An 18,513-nucleotide genomic window follows, 5' to 3' on the forward strand; every position below is an offset into this window, starting at 1 on the left:
TGCATTGTGCACCACTTGCAATGTTTTTTGGCAAGGACTGGAGCCTAGTGTTAGCACTTTTGCAGATGCAAATAGATGTGTCTAAGCTTGCCATCAGAGGACTGAGTGATCACTATCTGGAAAGCCCTAGAACAGAAATAAAGCAGATGTGCCATCCGTTTCTTTTGAGAAAGCACTAGGTTGGAAGCTGGACTACCTTCGGTTTACCAGTACACTCATGGATGATGATCTATCCTCCCCTCTTCCTCCCTGAAGAGGGCCAAACATCTGAATAGTTTTGTCACACTCTGCTTTATGTCCTGTAATTGCCTCCATGAGAATTCACAGAACTATACTACCTCGACAACAGTTCATGCTAGGAAGCATAACTGAACACAGCTTTCTACAAGCTTAGAAGAGTACTGGACCTCACATCTTTGGATCCAAATACTCAGACTGGCTTCCATTCAAAAAACAGTTAGTTACTTTCAGTCTGAACCTGAACTAGCACATTTCTCTGAAAGGGGAGCAAGGAGCAAACTACAAGGATCAATCAAGTAACAAAATGGGAAAAGGTCTCTTTAAACCGCATGGTCTTTATTTCAGTGCCAATATTACAGATACAACACAAATATCCCAGTCAGAAGTAACTCAAATGGAATCCAGGGGGTCTACAACAGGCTCTGGAAATTAAACTGGGGAGAAGGTCTGGAATAACTGGGAAGAGCGACTTTGCAGCATAGTCTCTGATGAGTCTCCCAGCAGGAACAGAGCCCTTGCTCAAAGACTGATCTACAAAATTGAGTATGTCTTTTCTACCCATAAACCACAACTAATGGGTTAAAAGGCTTTGAAACCATCTGTGGTAGAAAACCAGCTGCTCCTTGGATCTCTACATCTCTCATACATCACCACATTTTCTGGGGAAGCTACAGAAGACTGACTGTGAATCTGCATGGCTGTAGCTATTGATGGAAAGAAAGAAAATTCAAGTGTAAGGTCTTCATTTCCAAGTACAGCACCAAAGCAATTTTATCAACTCTCACCCAGCACCTCTTTTCCTGCACTGTCTCAGGTTTGCAGATGAACTCCCAAGGCCTAACTTGCTCTTGGTATGTATCACATAACTAAGAGGTGGGTGTATACAATAATGCACTGAATAGGCCATAAGAAGCCTCCAGCCGCTTCAGACACAGGGGATACAAAAAGAAAGAGGCAGGGCAGCCTGACATCCCCCAAGTCCCAAATCTGAGCCCCATATGAAAGTGCCTGAACGAATCCAGCTAGTAATGAATGACAACACTCCTTGCCCACCCCAGGGGAAAAAGACAGCAGAAAGAAGGGACAGCTGTTCACTTGCTGCAGAGAGAAGAGTTTCCCTGCTAGAAATTCCAGACTTCTCTTCCAACCAGGCTGTGTTTCTTTGCAGGGAGGGGTAGGGGAGGGTAGGGGGGGAGAGGAGGCGAGAAGGGAATGTTGCTTCTGGCTGTGAACGCATATGTGAGGGAGTGCACAGTAGCCTCCACAAGCCGCCAGCCTCATCAGCGGAGGAGAGGAGATTAGTCTTAACAGATATGCTTCAAAGTCAGCAATCACTTCAGGAAAATTCCTCCTCATCAGCAGGTCTCATCTGTTCCCCATGCCCGTGGTGCAGTTTGGGGGATTGCCAAGGATCACAACCTTCTTCCCAGAGTTCTTTTGATTGGGTGGGGTGAGAATAAGAATGGTGCCAGAGCCTCACTGCCAAGACTGAGGGGGGAAGTTGTTGACTTCTGCTAGATCCTGCATTGCTGAGCCCTTGTGATTATATGTCAACTTGATCCGCATACGTAGTTGTTGCTACAAGAGAAAAGGGGGAAAAAAAACAAACACAAAACAAATTCAGGTGTCCATTAAAGGTCAGTGAATCACCCCACGTCCCGCTCCCCTCCCTTACCCCGTGAATATAAAACACAGACCTTTCCTCACCACAAGAGCTTGCTGGCAGGATGTACAGGGTAAGCTATGACACTGCGATAAATGCTTAATCTGATAAGAAGTTCATTGCTTGCTGTAGTTCTCGGATCAGGTACAAGCTCTCAGAAAAGCTATAGCACAGCTTCTACCCATACCTCTCTCTGCACTGGCACTACTCTCACAAGTGCTTAAGTCCTTAAATACAAAAATAACTGCCTTAAAATCCCAGTTAACAATGGAAGAAAGCAGGAGGCAGATCCGGACTCTGCTGCTTTGCACTTAGGCTCACGGGGAGAGGTGTCATTCCCATACTAGCTGTTCACTTGAGGCAGCAGTCTGGAAAATTCAAGTATTGCATAGCTTAGTAGCACTGTGAAGGAAATAGCCTAAGAAAGACTGGAAACAGAGTCTCTAAGAACTTTTTCTCCTCCTGTGAGTAAATGATGGAATAGCTCAGAAGTTGTTTTACACTCTTGTCATTTGGCTGTCATCCAGATACTAGGTGGCCCTTAATAATAGCTAGAGCACAGCATGCTCCAGCCAGGTTCCCTATTCTCCTCACTCTCAAAAAACTCGTTTCCCAAAAACCCTAAAAGGAAAACCAAAAGTTGGCTATTTCTGGCTCTCTTCTCCATATCTAGAGGGAAATATGCAAAAGGAATAGCAGAGGGAGGAAAGCAGGACAATGACTGCTCCAACCAGTCTCAGGATAAAGAAGCTATGCTTTATGACTAATAGATCAATATAATCAGTGTCAGTTTTTGTTATATTTGGTGTTGTTTTGGGAAACTGGCCATCAGTTTCAATCCAGCATAATGACAGCCCATGTCCAGGTGAACAGACTTTTTTTTACAACACTGACAAGACAAACAGCTACCTCCTAAGTAGCAAGGCCGTTCCAAGGTTGCCTCCCTCAGAGTATTCCAGGTAACTACACTATCTCATGGACAGGGTTCTTGCAAAGCTGTACTTTGAGGCAGTAGCAATCTAAAGGACAGTAAGAGATGCACAAATGCCTGAGGTGGAAGAGTTAGAAAACAGTGGGCAAGAGAAGAGGGTAGTAAAACACTCTGTATTCTGAAGCGTTCACAGGAGTTCTGGTGTTCCAACAAGAACACATCCCACTATCTAGGTGTATTTCATCTTGTGGGTCCCATCTGAGGTGGATATATGGCAACTTCTGGCATCTTACAGGAAAACTCCTAAACTCTCCCAAGTTCAGAAAATAACTTTCAAAGTGATCTTCAAAAGGTGCTCTACAGCACTACAGAGAACTTCATATCAGAAGTATACAAGACCAAGAGAATTAGTCTTGTGCCTTAGTATAGGCAGAGGGGAGCACACTACACAGAGATAAGGGGAGAGGCATGGAAACCACAAAAATTACGCACTAGAAGACAACCATTTCAGTGAACTCTTGGGCTGAGATTTGAGAATTCTTCTAATTTGCACATCAGTCTAGCAGCAACACTTAACATCTAGAGCAGTATGTAAGTGTTAAGCTATGAAAAACTTAAGATGTTTTCAGTTCTTAAAGATGTTTAAGACCTTAAGGTGTTCCACAAAGGAAGAAATACACGATTTCAATTTTATTTTTCTTTCTGATGCCATCTAAATACTTGCAAAGCCTCTTAAGGAGGACATGTGGGCCACACCCCTCCCTCCCCTCAAGTCTGTTGCATCCCAGTCTTGAAGCCTGTCTCTGAAGGCTGTAAACCAAATGGAATTATGATTAAATCACACCTAAAGATTTTTTCCATCAATTGTTTAAAACTACACTCATCACATTAAAAACAAATGACACCACTTGAGAAAACAGACAATTTTGTGAAAATTATGGATCAAGCTATTTTTTGTGTAACAAACATTTCAAGTAACGCTGCTGTAGAAAGCAAGAACGAATGTTGAATATATTTATATGGCAAGATGCTTGCCTTTCAGACATCACTTTTACAACACACACAAACACCAAGTTGAGCTGTGCTAGAAAGGCCATCTAAAAACTTGTTTAACAACCATTCCAATGCAAAAGACATTAATGAATTCAAGAAGATACCAAAGCTGTGAATCTGTTTTAGCAGTATAACCAAATAGAAGGCCAAACCTGTGCCCAGGACCTCCTGTCTGTTTCATAACTTTTTCCTAACCCTAACCAAAATGACTGTCATTAAAAACACATCATTCACTACCTCACTCCCTATCTCTCATCAGGGATGCATCCCTAACTGACCGCCACTAAATGCACAATTCCAAGACAGTATCTTTAATAACTGTTCTTGGAATCACTCACCTTTTGTGGATTCAGGACTTTAATGACCTGTGTGATGGTCCCCGAGTTAAATGCAGGGATGACACTGCTGCTGGGAGACAGAAGCTGCAGCTGGAATGTCTGAAGAAAGGGCAAAGAAAAAACAATTTGATGCTTAATCAAGTAAGAACATAAAAGTGTTTTGTCTGCACTGAGAGAAAGCAAGGAAAATTAAGAGTTCAGTTCCTGGCCCCAAATAATCAGCTCTTCAATTCCCTATCTGTAAAGAACAAAATATTCACTAGTCCACCTGCTTTCTACACAAGTAAGATCCAGGTAGCACAAATACTAGAGGGTGGGGGCTTACTGTAGCATACCAAGATCAGCAGTGATGCATCGTTTCAAGTATCACACACAGAGGAACAGTCAAGACTACTCAGCACACCTGTAACTTCAGGAGTCCCATTCTTTCCCTAATGCCTTCCTACAGCAGGTATGAAACCTATCCGAATTAAAGTTAGAGCATTACTAATTCCTACAAGTGAAACTCCCAGAAGTGAATGTATTTTCCCCAAACGAAGAACATTCCAATCAAACCCTGCTTAAATGGTCTGCTCTATTATAAACTAGGCAATATCTGTCTCCCATATTTTGTGCTGCAGCTAAGTGCAAGGGGAGACAATTCACTGCTTAAAGGAGGACCACTACTCATCATAATGTGGGGACTCATTTAAACTTTTATAGGCAGCTAATAGCTTCAAAAGACTTTTTTCATGTATTCATAGCTGTAAAGAGCATGGTGTATTTCTTAGAAACTAAGAATAAAGGGAAAGATTAGTGTCTTCACTTTTTTTTTTTGACCCAGCATTTTCCTGTGTGTGGTTTAGCAACTTTCCCAGAAAGTGGTGATTTTAAAACAAGATTTTGTCCAAGCAGAAGTAGTCCAATCTGATAGGACCTGGTGTTCTATTGCATTTATAACATTCACTTTCAGACTAGAAAGAGATGACCAAACTGAGCACTAAGAGAACAGCTCTTAGCCTTGATTACCATGCTGCAATTTTCTGTCTACATGAAGGCACTGATCAGGAAGTATTTGCAGCTGGCCCTCTACCTATCACTGTAGTTGACCTAAGTGGGTCTACCTTTGGTACTGCAGCTTGGAAAACAAAATCTGTCATATCCAGCTCTGTGCTGTTGGAGGCCTGTATCGTGATTACAGTGACGCTAGGGTTGGTGTTTGACCTCTCAAAGGTGAAGTCAATCTTCAGCCCATTCTTGTTGTATGCAGTAATTGACGGGATTCCTGTAGAAAACAAAAAAGCAGCAGACCTACAGAATCTGGAGATCATTCTCAACATCACAGAACACATTTACTTTACCCCAGACACAAACTCTTCTGAAGATTAAACACACCCCCTCCTCCTGCTCCAGTGTCAGTGCCACACTTCACTTCCCAATCCCCCCTTTTTTTACTACCCCGTTTCCTCTTTAGTTGGGTGCTGTGGCACCTTAGGCTAAGGATTTACATGTCCCTAACCTGCAGCAATATCATTGAAGAGAGGCTGTGATGAGAGTCCATCAAGCAGGAATGGAGGCTGTGCTATCTGGGGCGCAGGGGCAGATATTGGAGAACCTACAAGAAACGTTGAAGGATTATTACTTAGCTGTCACAAAATGAAGAGTAATTACTCCTTCTCCAAAGATCAACTGCTGTATATCATCTGTGTTGTCATCCTCCACTTCTCTGCTTTCATTAACAAGCACTGGCTCCTCTCAAGCTAGCAGGCATTCAAATGGAATGAATTCCTCACATATTCCAACCCTCTCTGGAAAGGCTCACAGCATTCCCAGGCTGGAGTGTGAAAATGCTCATCTCACCAGCTAATCACACAGAGTCAACCTGTGACTTCATTCCCTGACTCCCACCTGTATGCCAACGTGGATCTTGGTAAGAAAAAGCATGAAGACTAGGACTTGATAGAAAGTGAAGAACTAGCCAGCCCTCATCCCACCCCAGGACTGAGAATGTAGACTTGGAAGAGATGCAGCCTGCTCACCTGTTAGGTTGAGGTCTCCCAGGAGGTCAAGGAGCTCCCCACCAGCAGAGGCTGGCTTGCTTGTAGGTGCAGTGGGGATTACAGGTGTTATATCACTTCCCCCCAACAAGTCCAACAAATCATTTGCCTAATGAGAGAGTGGATGTAATAGTTTCATATTCAGCTTCCTGCTACTTTCCCTTGCAAATGTAATGGATTCTACTTGCTCTCAGATTGAAGACCAACAGAGCTGCTGGCCAGTCAGAGAGGTTTTTAGTTTGGCTATGGTCCCATGCCCCACAAGAGATCTAGTTTCCATGCTCTTGGGACCACAGAAATAGAGAAGGATGGAGTTCGTGCACACTGAGACAAGTTGGGTGATACATGGCTTTACCACACCTGGCTCTTGCACTCCCCACAATGACCTCTTCCACACACCCATTCTTGACACTAGAGCCATCAGAGTAGAAAGATGATGCAATCATCACCAGCAAAGAGGCAGAGAGGGGCAAGGAGATGGTCTCAGCTTACTGTTGGCAGTGGCTAGTAGTGTGGTCTGACATGCAGTGGAAACTCATCCTAGGTCAGTTTCCATTACCTGGCTAGCAGGCTGCAATCCAGACGGTGGAGGTTTGGTTTCCAGTACTGCTGGCTCTGTCTCTCCATTGGTCTGTACAATCTCAGTAGGGCCATTTGTGGTGACTTTCTCCATTACTGGCATTCTCTCAAGCAGGGCTGGCCTGAAAGAAGCTGACATAGTTACACTGTGCCATCTTCCTGGATCCCAATCCAAATACTCAGACATTCAGGAGATGCTATACACAGGGCAACCTGCCTTTTCCTTTTAGCTCCAATGTAGGGGAACAGTAAGACTGCATGACAACTTGAGTGGTCAGAAGCAATTCTTGGCATTCTGTGCCAGTGTAAATACATTAGTCGACAGCTGAAAGCCAAAAAAGTCCTCCTGCTTCCTGTTTTCCCTTAGTACTTAACACAGTTTCCACTGTGAGGCTAGGTTAACAAACCCAAGACAAAGATTAAATTGAGAAATGGTGGATTAACTGCAGACATGGGACACTTGACTGCTCTGTTTCATATGCAGCTTAGTCAGAGTCAGCTCATTTGACTTCTCTTTGCAGAAGGGTTAACCACTTAGAACAGGTGAAAAAGTTGGCAAAGCAAATCACAATGCTCTCATTTAGCCAAATTAAGTTTCCAAAGAGATTAAGTTCAGCCCTTGAGTACCCTCCTGAAATGATACAGAGACTGAAGAGGCAGCGTGGGATCCAGGATCCTGACATCAAACCAAAAAACTAGGAAAACCTGTATAGGGAGAACTAGTCTGTAATACAAGAAAGGCCACTACCCTTGCAGATCAAGCCACAAAGCACTGCATGTAATAGGGGTAAGCCACACTGTCTACACATCCTTTGGGCTGAAAAAGTGTTCCAGTGCCAATAAACCCAACAATGGACCACGTTTTTGACCATGAACAAGGCCTTAATGAATAGAAACTATTAAACATTGACCTTTACACTGTAATGAACACCAGAATATACTGGGGGGAAAAAATACAGATGCTCTCTTGTAAAACTGAATGTTCACGTATGTTTTTCTGAAGTGTAATGCCTCCCGAAACTATGAATAGTGTACAATGCCATCTGACCAAAAGCCAGCTGATTGCCAGACACTGCTGTCTGCAATGGTCCACTCAGATCAAAAGCCTCTCATGCTAGATTTTTCTCAACTCATTCATAAGGCTTTGCATGAAGCTCCAGGCAGCTCACATGCCCTAGCTCATTAACATGACTTTTCCAAGAACAATTTGAGCTGCTGCATGGATCCCATGGGAGGAGAGAAAAGAGGAAATCACAAGGATGTAGTGAATAGGATCGTACCTATGGAAAAAAGTGACTGTGAATAGCCTTTGAAACAAGCTTTGGAGGCTCTTACAAACACAGGCAATATTTCATCAAGTGGCACCCATTTTCTCTCTGTCCTCTCATCTAGACTCTAAAATGGATGCTCTTCCATCCAATGGCATCTTATGGAAAGTTTTCAAGGGTGGATGAAGTTAATCCCCAGAAGATCTCCTCCAATCTTACGATCCTCACTGAATAGAATCTGTGGTGCTCCTATGTATCAACCATTAACTATTGCAGATTAATGACTATTCCGCAAAGAACTGTAGCTTTAGTTATTGCAACAAAGTAGGGTTTTAACTTTCTTGTAAAGAAACAATCACTTGAGCGAAGCAATGATGAATGGGGACCTCTCAACGATAAAGATGTAAGGAGGTTAACATGCTCACGTAGTGTAGAACAGGGATGCCAAGTGGCGCAGTGAAATATTATGCCTTTGCATACAGAATTTGAGATTTTAAACAGATACTACAAGAAGATACAGTGAATTAAAAAGATGTTCTGAAAAACTGAAAAGTATTAACAGTTGGAGAATTACCTCAAGTTCAGAGCACAGCTTAGAAGGACAAGTCAATGGATCTCTGCATGTTTATTCCAAAAGACATTTTAAAATCAATTTGAACCTAATGACTGTAGTAATGCTAGCATGATAAAAGCTCCCTGCAGACACTTACTCAGCTAGCAAATTTAAGATTCAACACATAGAAGTAAAAATTAGTCAAGTTCAAGCTCAAAGCAGGGCAAATGTTTTGGCAGAGAAAGTCTTTGATCACAGTACAATCTCCCAGGATACTTTAAGTTCTTAAAACACTCACTAGCCCCATAGATGAGGGACGAATTCTAGTTCCTCTGTAATCCTACCAAAATCACCAGACAAAGCTCTCAAAGCACAAAGTGCGGTACACAGGAGATCAGAATAGAGTATAATGATCCTTTTCAAACACCAAAACCCATCAGCACTTACCTCATGTGATCGTATTTCTTGAAAAGTGCATTATATTCCACTGCCCTCTGCTGTAACTCCACATCAATGCTGCTGCCATAAATGGAAACTACCTTCTTAATGCGACTGTGTGGGGGCAGGGGGAAAACAAAAACAAACACACCATGGAATTAGCAGCAATAAGCAAGGGATTAGCATGTGTCATCCAGAAGACATTATCTGGCTTCTGCTCAACAGGTGTCCTGTGTAACTCATTTAAAACAGCAGTCACTGCTACTTTCCTGGAGTATCTATGCAACATCCATTTCTGAACTGCCCCTTCACAGCAGCATCAGCAGGTGATTAATATACCACCACAAGACAAGGTATATCATAAGAAAGCTCAACTACCCACACCGAGAAGCCACTGGTAGGAAACAAGGCTATTTTTCTCTCCATCATCTGAATAACGAACTGGAAAACAGTCTGCTGGAAGTAAGGACTTATCTTCCTCATAAAGTTTTCAAGCAACAGCAACATGGATTAAGTCCCTACATAGTAGTGTACATCCACAGAGAAAACAGTATAAATCAGTGGAAGTCTTCCACCCTGCAAGCAAAGGAGGACTGTAAAACAAATAACAAGATGACTCTTGTAAACCATGGAAGCACAAGATGTCCAAGGAATACTTCTACTGAAGACAACTGATGCCAGCATATTTGCCACAAAGCCCTGTGCAGTACATCAATGAGAACTCACTTGACAGTGCAGGTGAACCTTGTGGAAAGCTTCATGATAGCAGTGAGAGCGTAGCCTCGTGTAACAGATGCAGACATATTAGATATCAGGACGCTTTCTAAAATATCAAGAACTTCATCCTCTGTTACCTGAAAAAGTACAGAAAGGTTAGGCTGAGACAGAGAGAAGCTTTGTGGCAAGCCTTCCAGGGCATACTGTAAAAACTTGTCTCTTGCTTAATGGCTGTATCGTACCTCCTCCACAAGTTTGTGAGCCTGTGGCATTATGTTCAGAGTGTGCGAGACAGATACACCTAGGTGGATATCTTATTATATTAGTTTTAAAATACAGTTCCTGTTCCACACATTGAAAAGCAGGTTTATAACCGAAATACACAGCTAAGACCCTAGCAGATACCCTGCAAGCTAGGTTAGCACTGAAACCACACTGCTCTGCCAATTGTAGCTGCACTCCTCACAGGGAATGTTTACGCAGCCGATGCCTGTAGCATGGGAAGGAGATTCCTGTCCAGCGTCCATCACCATAACAGACACCAGTGCTAAGTAACCATTGCAAGTATTCCCCTCAAATAGCCAGCATGAAGCAGCTCCAGCCTAGCCAGGTATACAGTTGTTGTTCTTTCCCAAGCTATACCTGTATTGGTTCCTCCTCTTCACACTGACCAGACACCAGAAGATCTCCATACTCTCCTATGCACCAAGAGGCCACTTGCACCAAGGGCTGCTGTTAGAAGAAGAAGAAAAAAATCAGATGCCTCAGAGATAAATGGATGCCTGTATGACAAATTAAACTATCACCATTTCCCAGAGCAAGCTTAGCCCTCCTTCCAGCCAAGGAACTTCTGCAGCAGAAGAAACAGAAATATCTGATTCAATCAAGAATTCCATAAGAGAATTAGAGAAAATAAAAAGAATGTGAACTTACAGAAGACATGCCTCCTCTGCAATCTGTCCCCTGGAGCTAGATAGTGTGATGTTGACTCACCTTGAGATGCTTAGTAAACATGCTTATTGCAGTACAACAATGAAACTGAAGCTGGTTGTGTTTGGTATTACCTGGGAGTAATCACCAAGGATGGCTTTGTAGAGTCTCTGCACAGTGTAGGCATGCATCTCCACACTATTAGTTATTAGCTGAATCAGATTGGGAACAGCATCATCACGAACATAACTTCCTGCCTGCAAGAACAATTGTCGTTAGGTTTCACTATCTGACTTCTCAGCAACACCGAGCATCTGCTGATATCCTTCACAAAGCCACCTGATGTGCATGGAAATAAAGAGCAACCTCCTCATCCCCAAGCACTTTATCATTGATTTTGCACAGGCTCAGATGGGTAGAAATACAGGACAGTACGTTTTCCCTATGAACTCAACTATACCCAGAGAAATCCATACTATAGATATCCTGAAATTGTCAAGAAGGTAAGAGTGTGGACATAAGAATTCTGTGCTACAGAAGGAACAAAAAGTAACACAGAAAACTTCTCTGTTAAATGGAAGGCTTTAAGTCAAAGACACCCTGGGGGCAGAATGCAGCTTATTCAATCACCAGCTCAAAGCCAGACTCTATGCCAAATAAGCACAGGACCCAGGAACTTGCCTGCATATCACTCTTTGGTTAGAGAATAGGAACACAGAACTCAGAGGGAAAAGCCCACTTTAAGGCCAGGAAAGTATGTGGGGGAATACACAATCACACAGCTTTGGCACTGAAGGGAAGATATATACTGTTCAAAACCCGTTCTGTTTAGGCAATCCTCTAGCACAGAGCAGAGCATGCAAAAAGAAGGAAATTAAGTGAGCCCAATTAGGTCAACAAAGCTAACCAAAGATGGCTGTATTGGGTTTGCACGTCAAGGTTTTGGTAGTGGGGGTGGGCTACAGGGGTGGCTTCTGTGAGAAGCTGCTAGAAGCTTCCCCTATGTCCAACGGATCCAATGCCAGCCAGCTCCAAGATGGACCCGCCGCTGGCCAAGGCCGAGCCCATCAGCAACAGTGGTAGCAGCTCTGGGAGAACATATTCCAGAAGGGGGAAAAAAAACCAAAACCAAACTGGGCAACAGAAACTGCAGCCGGAGAGAGGAGTGAGAACATGTAAGAGAAACAACCCTGCAGACACCAACGTCGGTGAAGAAGGAGGGGGAGGAGATGCTCCAGGCGCCAGAGCAGAGATTCCCCTGCAGCCCACGGTGAAGACCATGGTGAGGCAGGCTGTCCCCCTGCAGCCCATGGAGGTCCGTGGTGGAGCAGATATCCACCTGCAGCCTGGGGAGGACCCCATGCCAGAGCAGGGGGATGCCTGAAGGAGGCTGTGACCCCATGGGAAGCCCATGCTGGAGCAGGCTCCTGGCAGGACCTGTGGCCCCATGGGAGACCCACGCTGGAGCAGTCTGTGCCTGAAGAACTGCAGCCCGTGGAAGGGACCCACACTGGAGCAGTTCATGAAGAACTGCAATCCATGGGAGGGACTCATTTTGGAGAAGCTTGTGGAGGACTGTCACCTGTGGGAGGGACCCCATGCTGGAGTAGGGGAAAAGTGAGGAGTCCTCCCCCTGAGAAGGAAGGAGCGGCAGAGACAATATGTGATGAACTGACTGCAACCCCTGTTCCCTGTCCCCCTGCGCTGCTGGAGAGGAGGAGGTAGAGAAAATCAGGAGTAAAATTAAGCCCAGGAAGAAGGAAGGGGTAGGAGGACAGTGGTTTTTAAGATTCGGCTTTATTTCTCATTATCCTACTCTGATTTGATTGGTAATAAATTAAATTAATTTTCCCCAAGTCGAGTGTGTTTTGCCCGTGACAGTAATAGGTGAATGATCTCTCCCTGTCCTTATCTCAACCCACAAGCCTTTCATTGTATTTTCTCTCCCCTGTCTAGCTGAGGAGGGGAGTGATAGAGCAGCTTTGGTGGGCACCTGGTGTTCAGCCAGGGTCTCCCCACCAGAATGGCTGGTACCATCTTTCTGTGTTAGTTCTCATAAGTTTGGTAAACTGAAAAGGATGTTTATCTGTAAGAGTCTACAGCAGTCAGTCTCATGAATACAACTTTATAAATGGTTTCTCCAGCAGCCAAGAGAAGGAAGTTACTTTATTGAAGGAAGTCATCCGAGAGCAATTTTAACAGCCGACCTTCTAATGAAAGTCAATTCTCAGTTCAGAAGAATCTACTTTTCTCTGTTTCAGGGTGGCAAAATAGCACACAAGCCAGACTCGCTTCCTGATGAACTTCTCAAATTTGAACACTCATACTGATAAAATAAATCTCTTCCCACTCCTTTGCCTCAGGGAACACACTGCCTACCCAAGTGATCAATCTCTTCCCTCGTTTGCCAAAACACTACTCCAGTTCCACCTCAGCTGTGACGTTTATGAAGAAATTCAAGTAGGTAAAGAGTAATAATTGCACCCAAAGAAGAGAAACAAGAAGGCTGCTGATACAGTTTCATTAAAAAGCTTTCATAAACTCAACTTGGAATAATTCCAAGAAATTGTTTCACCCCCTTTCTCTCTACAAGTCACTGAAGGCTGTGTTCATTCTCCCCTGAAAGCCCTGTATATTGGAATCACAGACAGCACAAGAGCTGTCCCAACTTAAGAGCTGATGCGATTACTGCAGTAGAAAAACTATGCTACACACTGTATTCTTGTGTGTTTCTGAAATCATACATTTCTTCTAAAAAACCACTCAGTCATATTTACTGAGTTTATGTATTTCTGACTGGCTGCCTTGGGTCACTACCATATAAGTACTCTTCCTCCGTGTAGCATTTGTTATCTGCCAGCCTTTATAGCCATCTCCAACTTGATAATGAGTAACTTCCTACAGAATCAAAAAATTTTTATATAGTCACACACAAGAGACGCAATTTCACTCACCGTTGTTAAGACTCTCATAATTGTGTCTATGTGCCAGCGTTTGGAAGGAGCATATCTGACAAAATTAAGAAAACAAGTTAGAGCAATAGCTGCTAGCCTTCAACACCACCAAGAAACCCATCATCATCAGAACCTTGCCATTCAGTTACTTCTTGGCCCACTGTTTCTTGAGGGGGTGACATCAACAACACACAAAAAAACTCCACAAAACAAACCACCACACACTTCACATTGACTTTTTTGTGTCAATGCCAATGTTGGAAAGCTGAATGAATAATACTGTATAATAATGTATAATAAATGTACGATACAGCACAGCCATACTTTGCATATACAATGCTTCGAAGTCAGGCTGCTCATTACAATGGCTCAACAGTAATGAGATCATTTCACTTGTACAACGAACCACAGAGAATTTGTGCATGTGGAGGCGGGGCAGGGCCAGGATGTCAGCACAATACCTGTTCCAAAGTGCATTAGAAATCCATATACTAGACTGGTTTAGTGATATGAGGACTATCCATATGGGACACACTACTGTGTCCCAAGGCACTAGTGTGTCCTGTTCCTCAGAGTGGGTTAAAACTGACAAACCACACACAGATCAGCAAATGGAGAAGAGATGATCAACATATTCTCTCTTGGGGGGTAAGGAGGGGCAAGAACAACACACAAAATGCTCATAATTCTGAGGACGTACAAAAAATTAATAGCAAGTAAATTGACTCCATACTTTTCAGCTGCCAGAAATATTCCAGATGCACAGTCTGCCTTGAACTCTGGTTCACAGGAATCTAGGAAATACAGCAACTCCTTCATCATTCCACGGACATTGTTCCCATTAACAAGAGCAAAACTCAGTTCCATTGCACGCCTAGGGCAAGAGACAGAAAACTAATAAAGTATCTTCACCTAGTGAAGTAAAAAAAACCCAAAACAAGTCCAGCTACTTACCTTTTAATTAAGAAGAGAGAAACATTTATTAATCCTGTGAGAACAGCCTTCCACATTAAATGTACCAGTATTTTCCTGCTCATGGGCAGACAATAAATATCCACCCCCAAAAAAAACTAAGGGGGAGTGGGGGTGTTGGGATGTCCAGATGTCCTAAAGGCTAGAAATATCTTTCAGCAACCAGAGTCCATCAGTGTTAAGGTCTGACTGTCCAAGTATTTGTAATCGCATGCTAGTCATTTCTGACACACAACTGCAATAAGTAATCCATGCTACAACATGCTTTCTGCAGCTTCAGAGATCCAGAAGAGACCTGTTTTGATCTCCATATATTAGAGATTCAAATACAGTAGAGATTTAAAATACTAACTGATAAGGTTTATTGTATCCGGTCAGATAGACTACGTAAGATTTCTAGAACCCAAAGTTACCCTGGTGCTCTTTTCAGAAGCCACCCCCCTCCCCAAGTTGACACCACAACTAGACAGAGTACTGACTCTTTGCTATTCCTTGTTGCATGCATTGAGAAGTCAGAGGCTTCTTAGTCCTTAGCCCTTCTACTTGAAGCTTCTGTAGTTGATTCTAGCACAGGTCTCCCATTCTTCTGACATTTTTTGAATGAAGACTACTATTTTCAAATGTGATTGACTTCTGTACAACAGTTATGTCAAAATGCATTAAAACAAGGCATTAAAACAGCCTCACTAAACAACTCTAACTGTTCTTTAAAATTTAGTATCTGGTGGAATCCAGAACCCAAACCTCCAAGTTGTGTCCTCTTCTTACTATCAGGAACTTTATTCTGTGCCTGTCACTGATAGCCTACCAGAAGACAAGATTAAGATCCTCATAGCACATCAAAAACTTCCTCCCTCATATCAGTTGTCTTTTGAAATCATCTGGATAGTTGCTGAACTACTTCATGTGTACAGTGATTTTGCACTGCTGTTTGTGCAACAGATTACATCCAAAATTATGCCAAAAGGCCTAGAGTCTGTTTTCTGACATACGCTTTCTTTGAATAGAACAGACTTCAGTGTGTGTTTAACTCCAGCAATTTTCATTAAAATCATAAAGTTGAGATGCATGAGTTATGCTGTCATCCTTTCTTATACTTATTGGCAGCAAACCCATGAGCAGTGCCGCTGCTTCTGTCTTGCTCCAGGGTCAAGCTTGCTAACCTACCACTACATGGACACAGTTATTTTTTTCTGATCACTTAGTATTTTCCCAATGTTCATGAAACATCAACAACTTAGACCAGGCACATTACCCAATCCAACGGTATTGGGCACAAGCTATTTGTTCTCAAGAATCTGAAAACATATAGACAGCACTGCTTCTCAACATCTCCCTAGTTATCATTGTAATAAGGATTTCCACAGAATTGTGAACTGTAAACGTGTTATTTTGCTTTTTACCCAACTAATACCCCAGGGACCTAGAAGACACAGAGGTGTTCAGAATTAGGGTTGAAACACATAACTAAATTGTTACCTTTTATCATCTAGATCTGTGGCTATTTGAAGACCTACATCATTATTAGAATTGTTTTCATCCCTCCAATTAGTTCCCAACCCCTTACACCTAACCCTACTGGGTACCAAGTTTTCCACGTTTACATTTAACTTCTCAGTCACAGTATAGCAGATACATCAATGCTGCAGGTGCACAGAGGTACTCTGCAACCTTAATACCAGGCATTTATCTCAACACATATTGCTTACCTTCAATCATATTACACAGCTCATTTCTGTCACAAAGTTCCTAATCATGTAGTTTGATCATATTAAGCAGACAGACAAAAAGACTTTAATTAAATGGCAAAGCCAATCTGAATTATACTACATGGACCAAAGATGCACTGTAATGGTTAAAAGATGATGAGAACAGGCCGTGCTTCAGATAACCAAAACCAGGTATTGTGACTTTCCCTCAAGTTCCAGCCCTTGAAACCTGGGGGACTCTGACATCCAATCAATATATTGCTTCAATGAAGACAGTGCATTGTCAGCAGCACGAGTGTCAGCATGGCAACATCATGCTCTGCTGATGGATCACTCAAAGGCTTCATCCTCCAACAGCACTCAGACATGAAGCTCTGTCATCTGTAGAGTACCTATGTTTTCCTAGCAGGCACCAATAAAATGCTTTCGTCGCCTTCTACCCAAAACCCAAATGGGGCCTTGCTATTCCACAACCTAGCCTCGTGCTGACTCTGGCACTGAACAGCAACAGCAGCCTGACTTGCTCAACATATACCATATAAATTTGTGTTTTGGGATAGACTGCAACTGTAAAAATAGATTACGTGATACCCATTACATAACAGTTAACACTAAGTTTCAGAAGAGAGACAGATCCAATTTATTTCCTATTCAGTACATCTTAGAACGAGCAGTACTGTTAAAAATCCAGATCCAATTCAAAGATGGGCATAAATTTGAAGAATGCCTAGCAGAACGAGTATCTATGGCATATCTAATCAGTTTGACAAAACTAAGTAATGAGAAGAAACAGAGGAAGAAGTTTAGACTGAGCATCAGAAAAAAGCTTTCCCATAGTGAGAAGTAAGGTTGCAAGCTCTCCCATTGCCTAGAAAAGTAGCAAGATACTGCCATTTAAATGACAAATGAACACCAAGAATGCATAACAGGACATGGTTTGTAAGCAAATTATTTAAACAATCAAGTTAAGTCTGAATTCTACCACTGCCTAATCAAATTTAATCAAGAATACATTATCTGGATGGCTTAATACTGCTTCAAGACAACACGGCACTGCCTGTTCATCTGGGAAAGAAAAGCGATATGGAGCATGTCAGAGTAGCTTTGATTAGGATCATACTTTATAGAGGCTTTCCATCTTGTTGGGAGCACACAATCTGATCTCCATTGAGACTCCATTTTGGAAAAATGCAGGCAAACAGAAAAACCTTTTTTTTTTACCAATCCGAAATGTGTAAAAAAATGCAGCTTCCCAAAGAAGGTGGCTGCACATCTTCATTACCCTCTTTGAAGTATGAACTGTACTATGCATTAATACTAGTCTCACTTACAGTTCCCCAAGATTATTGTAATTTTCCCCTATGCCCTGCTCACTTTCCATAGGCTGCCAACCTTGAGAGCCTGTTTCACTGATATTTCAATTACCTCTTAATGGAGACATCCAGATCCTTCAGGCAGTCCACAATCGTGCTTCTATGCCGCTGTACTGCATTATGGTCTGTCTGCACAGTTTTCAACAATGATGTCAAAGCTACGTATCTGCAATAAGTACATACGGTAATAAATAGTTGACAGTATGAATTTAATTTCTATGCACAGATGCTCACTCCTCCCAAAACTTAGTCGTCTTTTGCAACAGAACAGGGTTCCCCTGTATTCAGTAATGAATGGAAATCTTCCAGGGGACTGCCTGGCCTATCTTCAAAGGCGAGCTACCACATTAAACTATAACATGCCTAACAACATCCTGCTGCCTGGGCAAGCACCTGTCCCAGTTCCTGGGCTCATGTCAGTTGTCCAGTCTTCATGAAGATTTTGAAAAGACAAGGCAGTTAAAGGTTAGACCTCTGCAGATCATACACTCAAACTAGCACGAGTTGCAATTCCCAACGCTAGAGTCTTCTACCTATACCATGATTTGCAATCAAAATGCCTAGAGATGGAACTTAATTCTAGCAGTTGCAGCAATTCCATGTCCAGATTCATAGCGACCAAAGCACAACCAAAATTCCTTGTTGCCAACAGCATGCGATCAGAGAAACCACAGTCTTTGCCTAATTTGTCAGGTCTCCAATGCCAACTCTGACTTTAATATCACCACAGACCAGCTGGGACAAGACAGGAGATTCACA

The 18,513-nt window shown here is 42.7% G+C and overlaps 1 protein-coding gene and 1 non-coding gene across 6 annotated transcripts in view; both read right to left on the minus strand.

Annotated features, from left to right (window-relative positions):
- Window positions 1–555: 555 nt before the first annotated feature.
- AP1G1 (adaptor related protein complex 1 subunit gamma 1) overlaps window positions 556–18,513 on the minus strand; it is a 50,266-nt gene continuing 32,308 nt past the window's right edge. For 3 of the 5 annotated variants that reach the window (XM_030025247.2, XM_041126120.1, XM_041126118.1), the window contains 13 exons: window positions 17,807–17,920; window positions 14,434–14,574; window positions 13,701–13,755; window positions 10,881–11,003; window positions 10,459–10,548; window positions 9,826–9,953; window positions 9,109–9,213; window positions 6,821–6,962; window positions 6,244–6,370; window positions 5,724–5,819; window positions 5,329–5,489; window positions 4,226–4,324; window positions 556–1,818 (listed from right to left, as the gene is read on the minus strand). In XM_030025247.2, coding sequence (XP_029881107.1) covers window positions 1,717–1,818; window positions 4,226–4,324; window positions 5,329–5,489; window positions 5,724–5,819; window positions 6,244–6,370; window positions 6,821–6,962; window positions 9,109–9,213; window positions 9,826–9,953; window positions 10,459–10,548; window positions 10,881–11,003; window positions 13,701–13,755; window positions 14,434–14,574; window positions 17,807–17,920 — 1,483 coding nt within the window. In that variant the 3' untranslated portion in view covers window positions 556–1,716. The remainder of the gene's footprint in view (window positions 1,819–4,225; window positions 4,325–5,328; window positions 5,490–5,723; window positions 5,820–6,243; window positions 6,371–6,820; window positions 6,963–9,108; window positions 9,214–9,825; window positions 9,954–10,458; window positions 10,549–10,880; window positions 11,004–13,700; window positions 13,756–14,433; window positions 14,575–17,806; window positions 17,921–18,513) is intronic. The other 2 variants (XM_041126117.1, XM_041126119.1) reach the window with 2 other exon arrangements.
- On the minus strand, window positions 16,656–16,742 carry LOC115346672. Its single transcript, XR_003925199.1, has one exon. It is a non-coding gene; the product is annotated as a small nucleolar RNA SNORD71 (small nucleolar RNA).

This window comes from Aquila chrysaetos, chromosome 9 (assembly GCF_900496995.4).
Source record: "Aquila chrysaetos chrysaetos chromosome 9, bAquChr1.4, whole genome shotgun sequence".
Lineage (NCBI taxonomy): Eukaryota > Metazoa > Chordata > Aves > Accipitriformes > Accipitridae > Aquila > Aquila chrysaetos.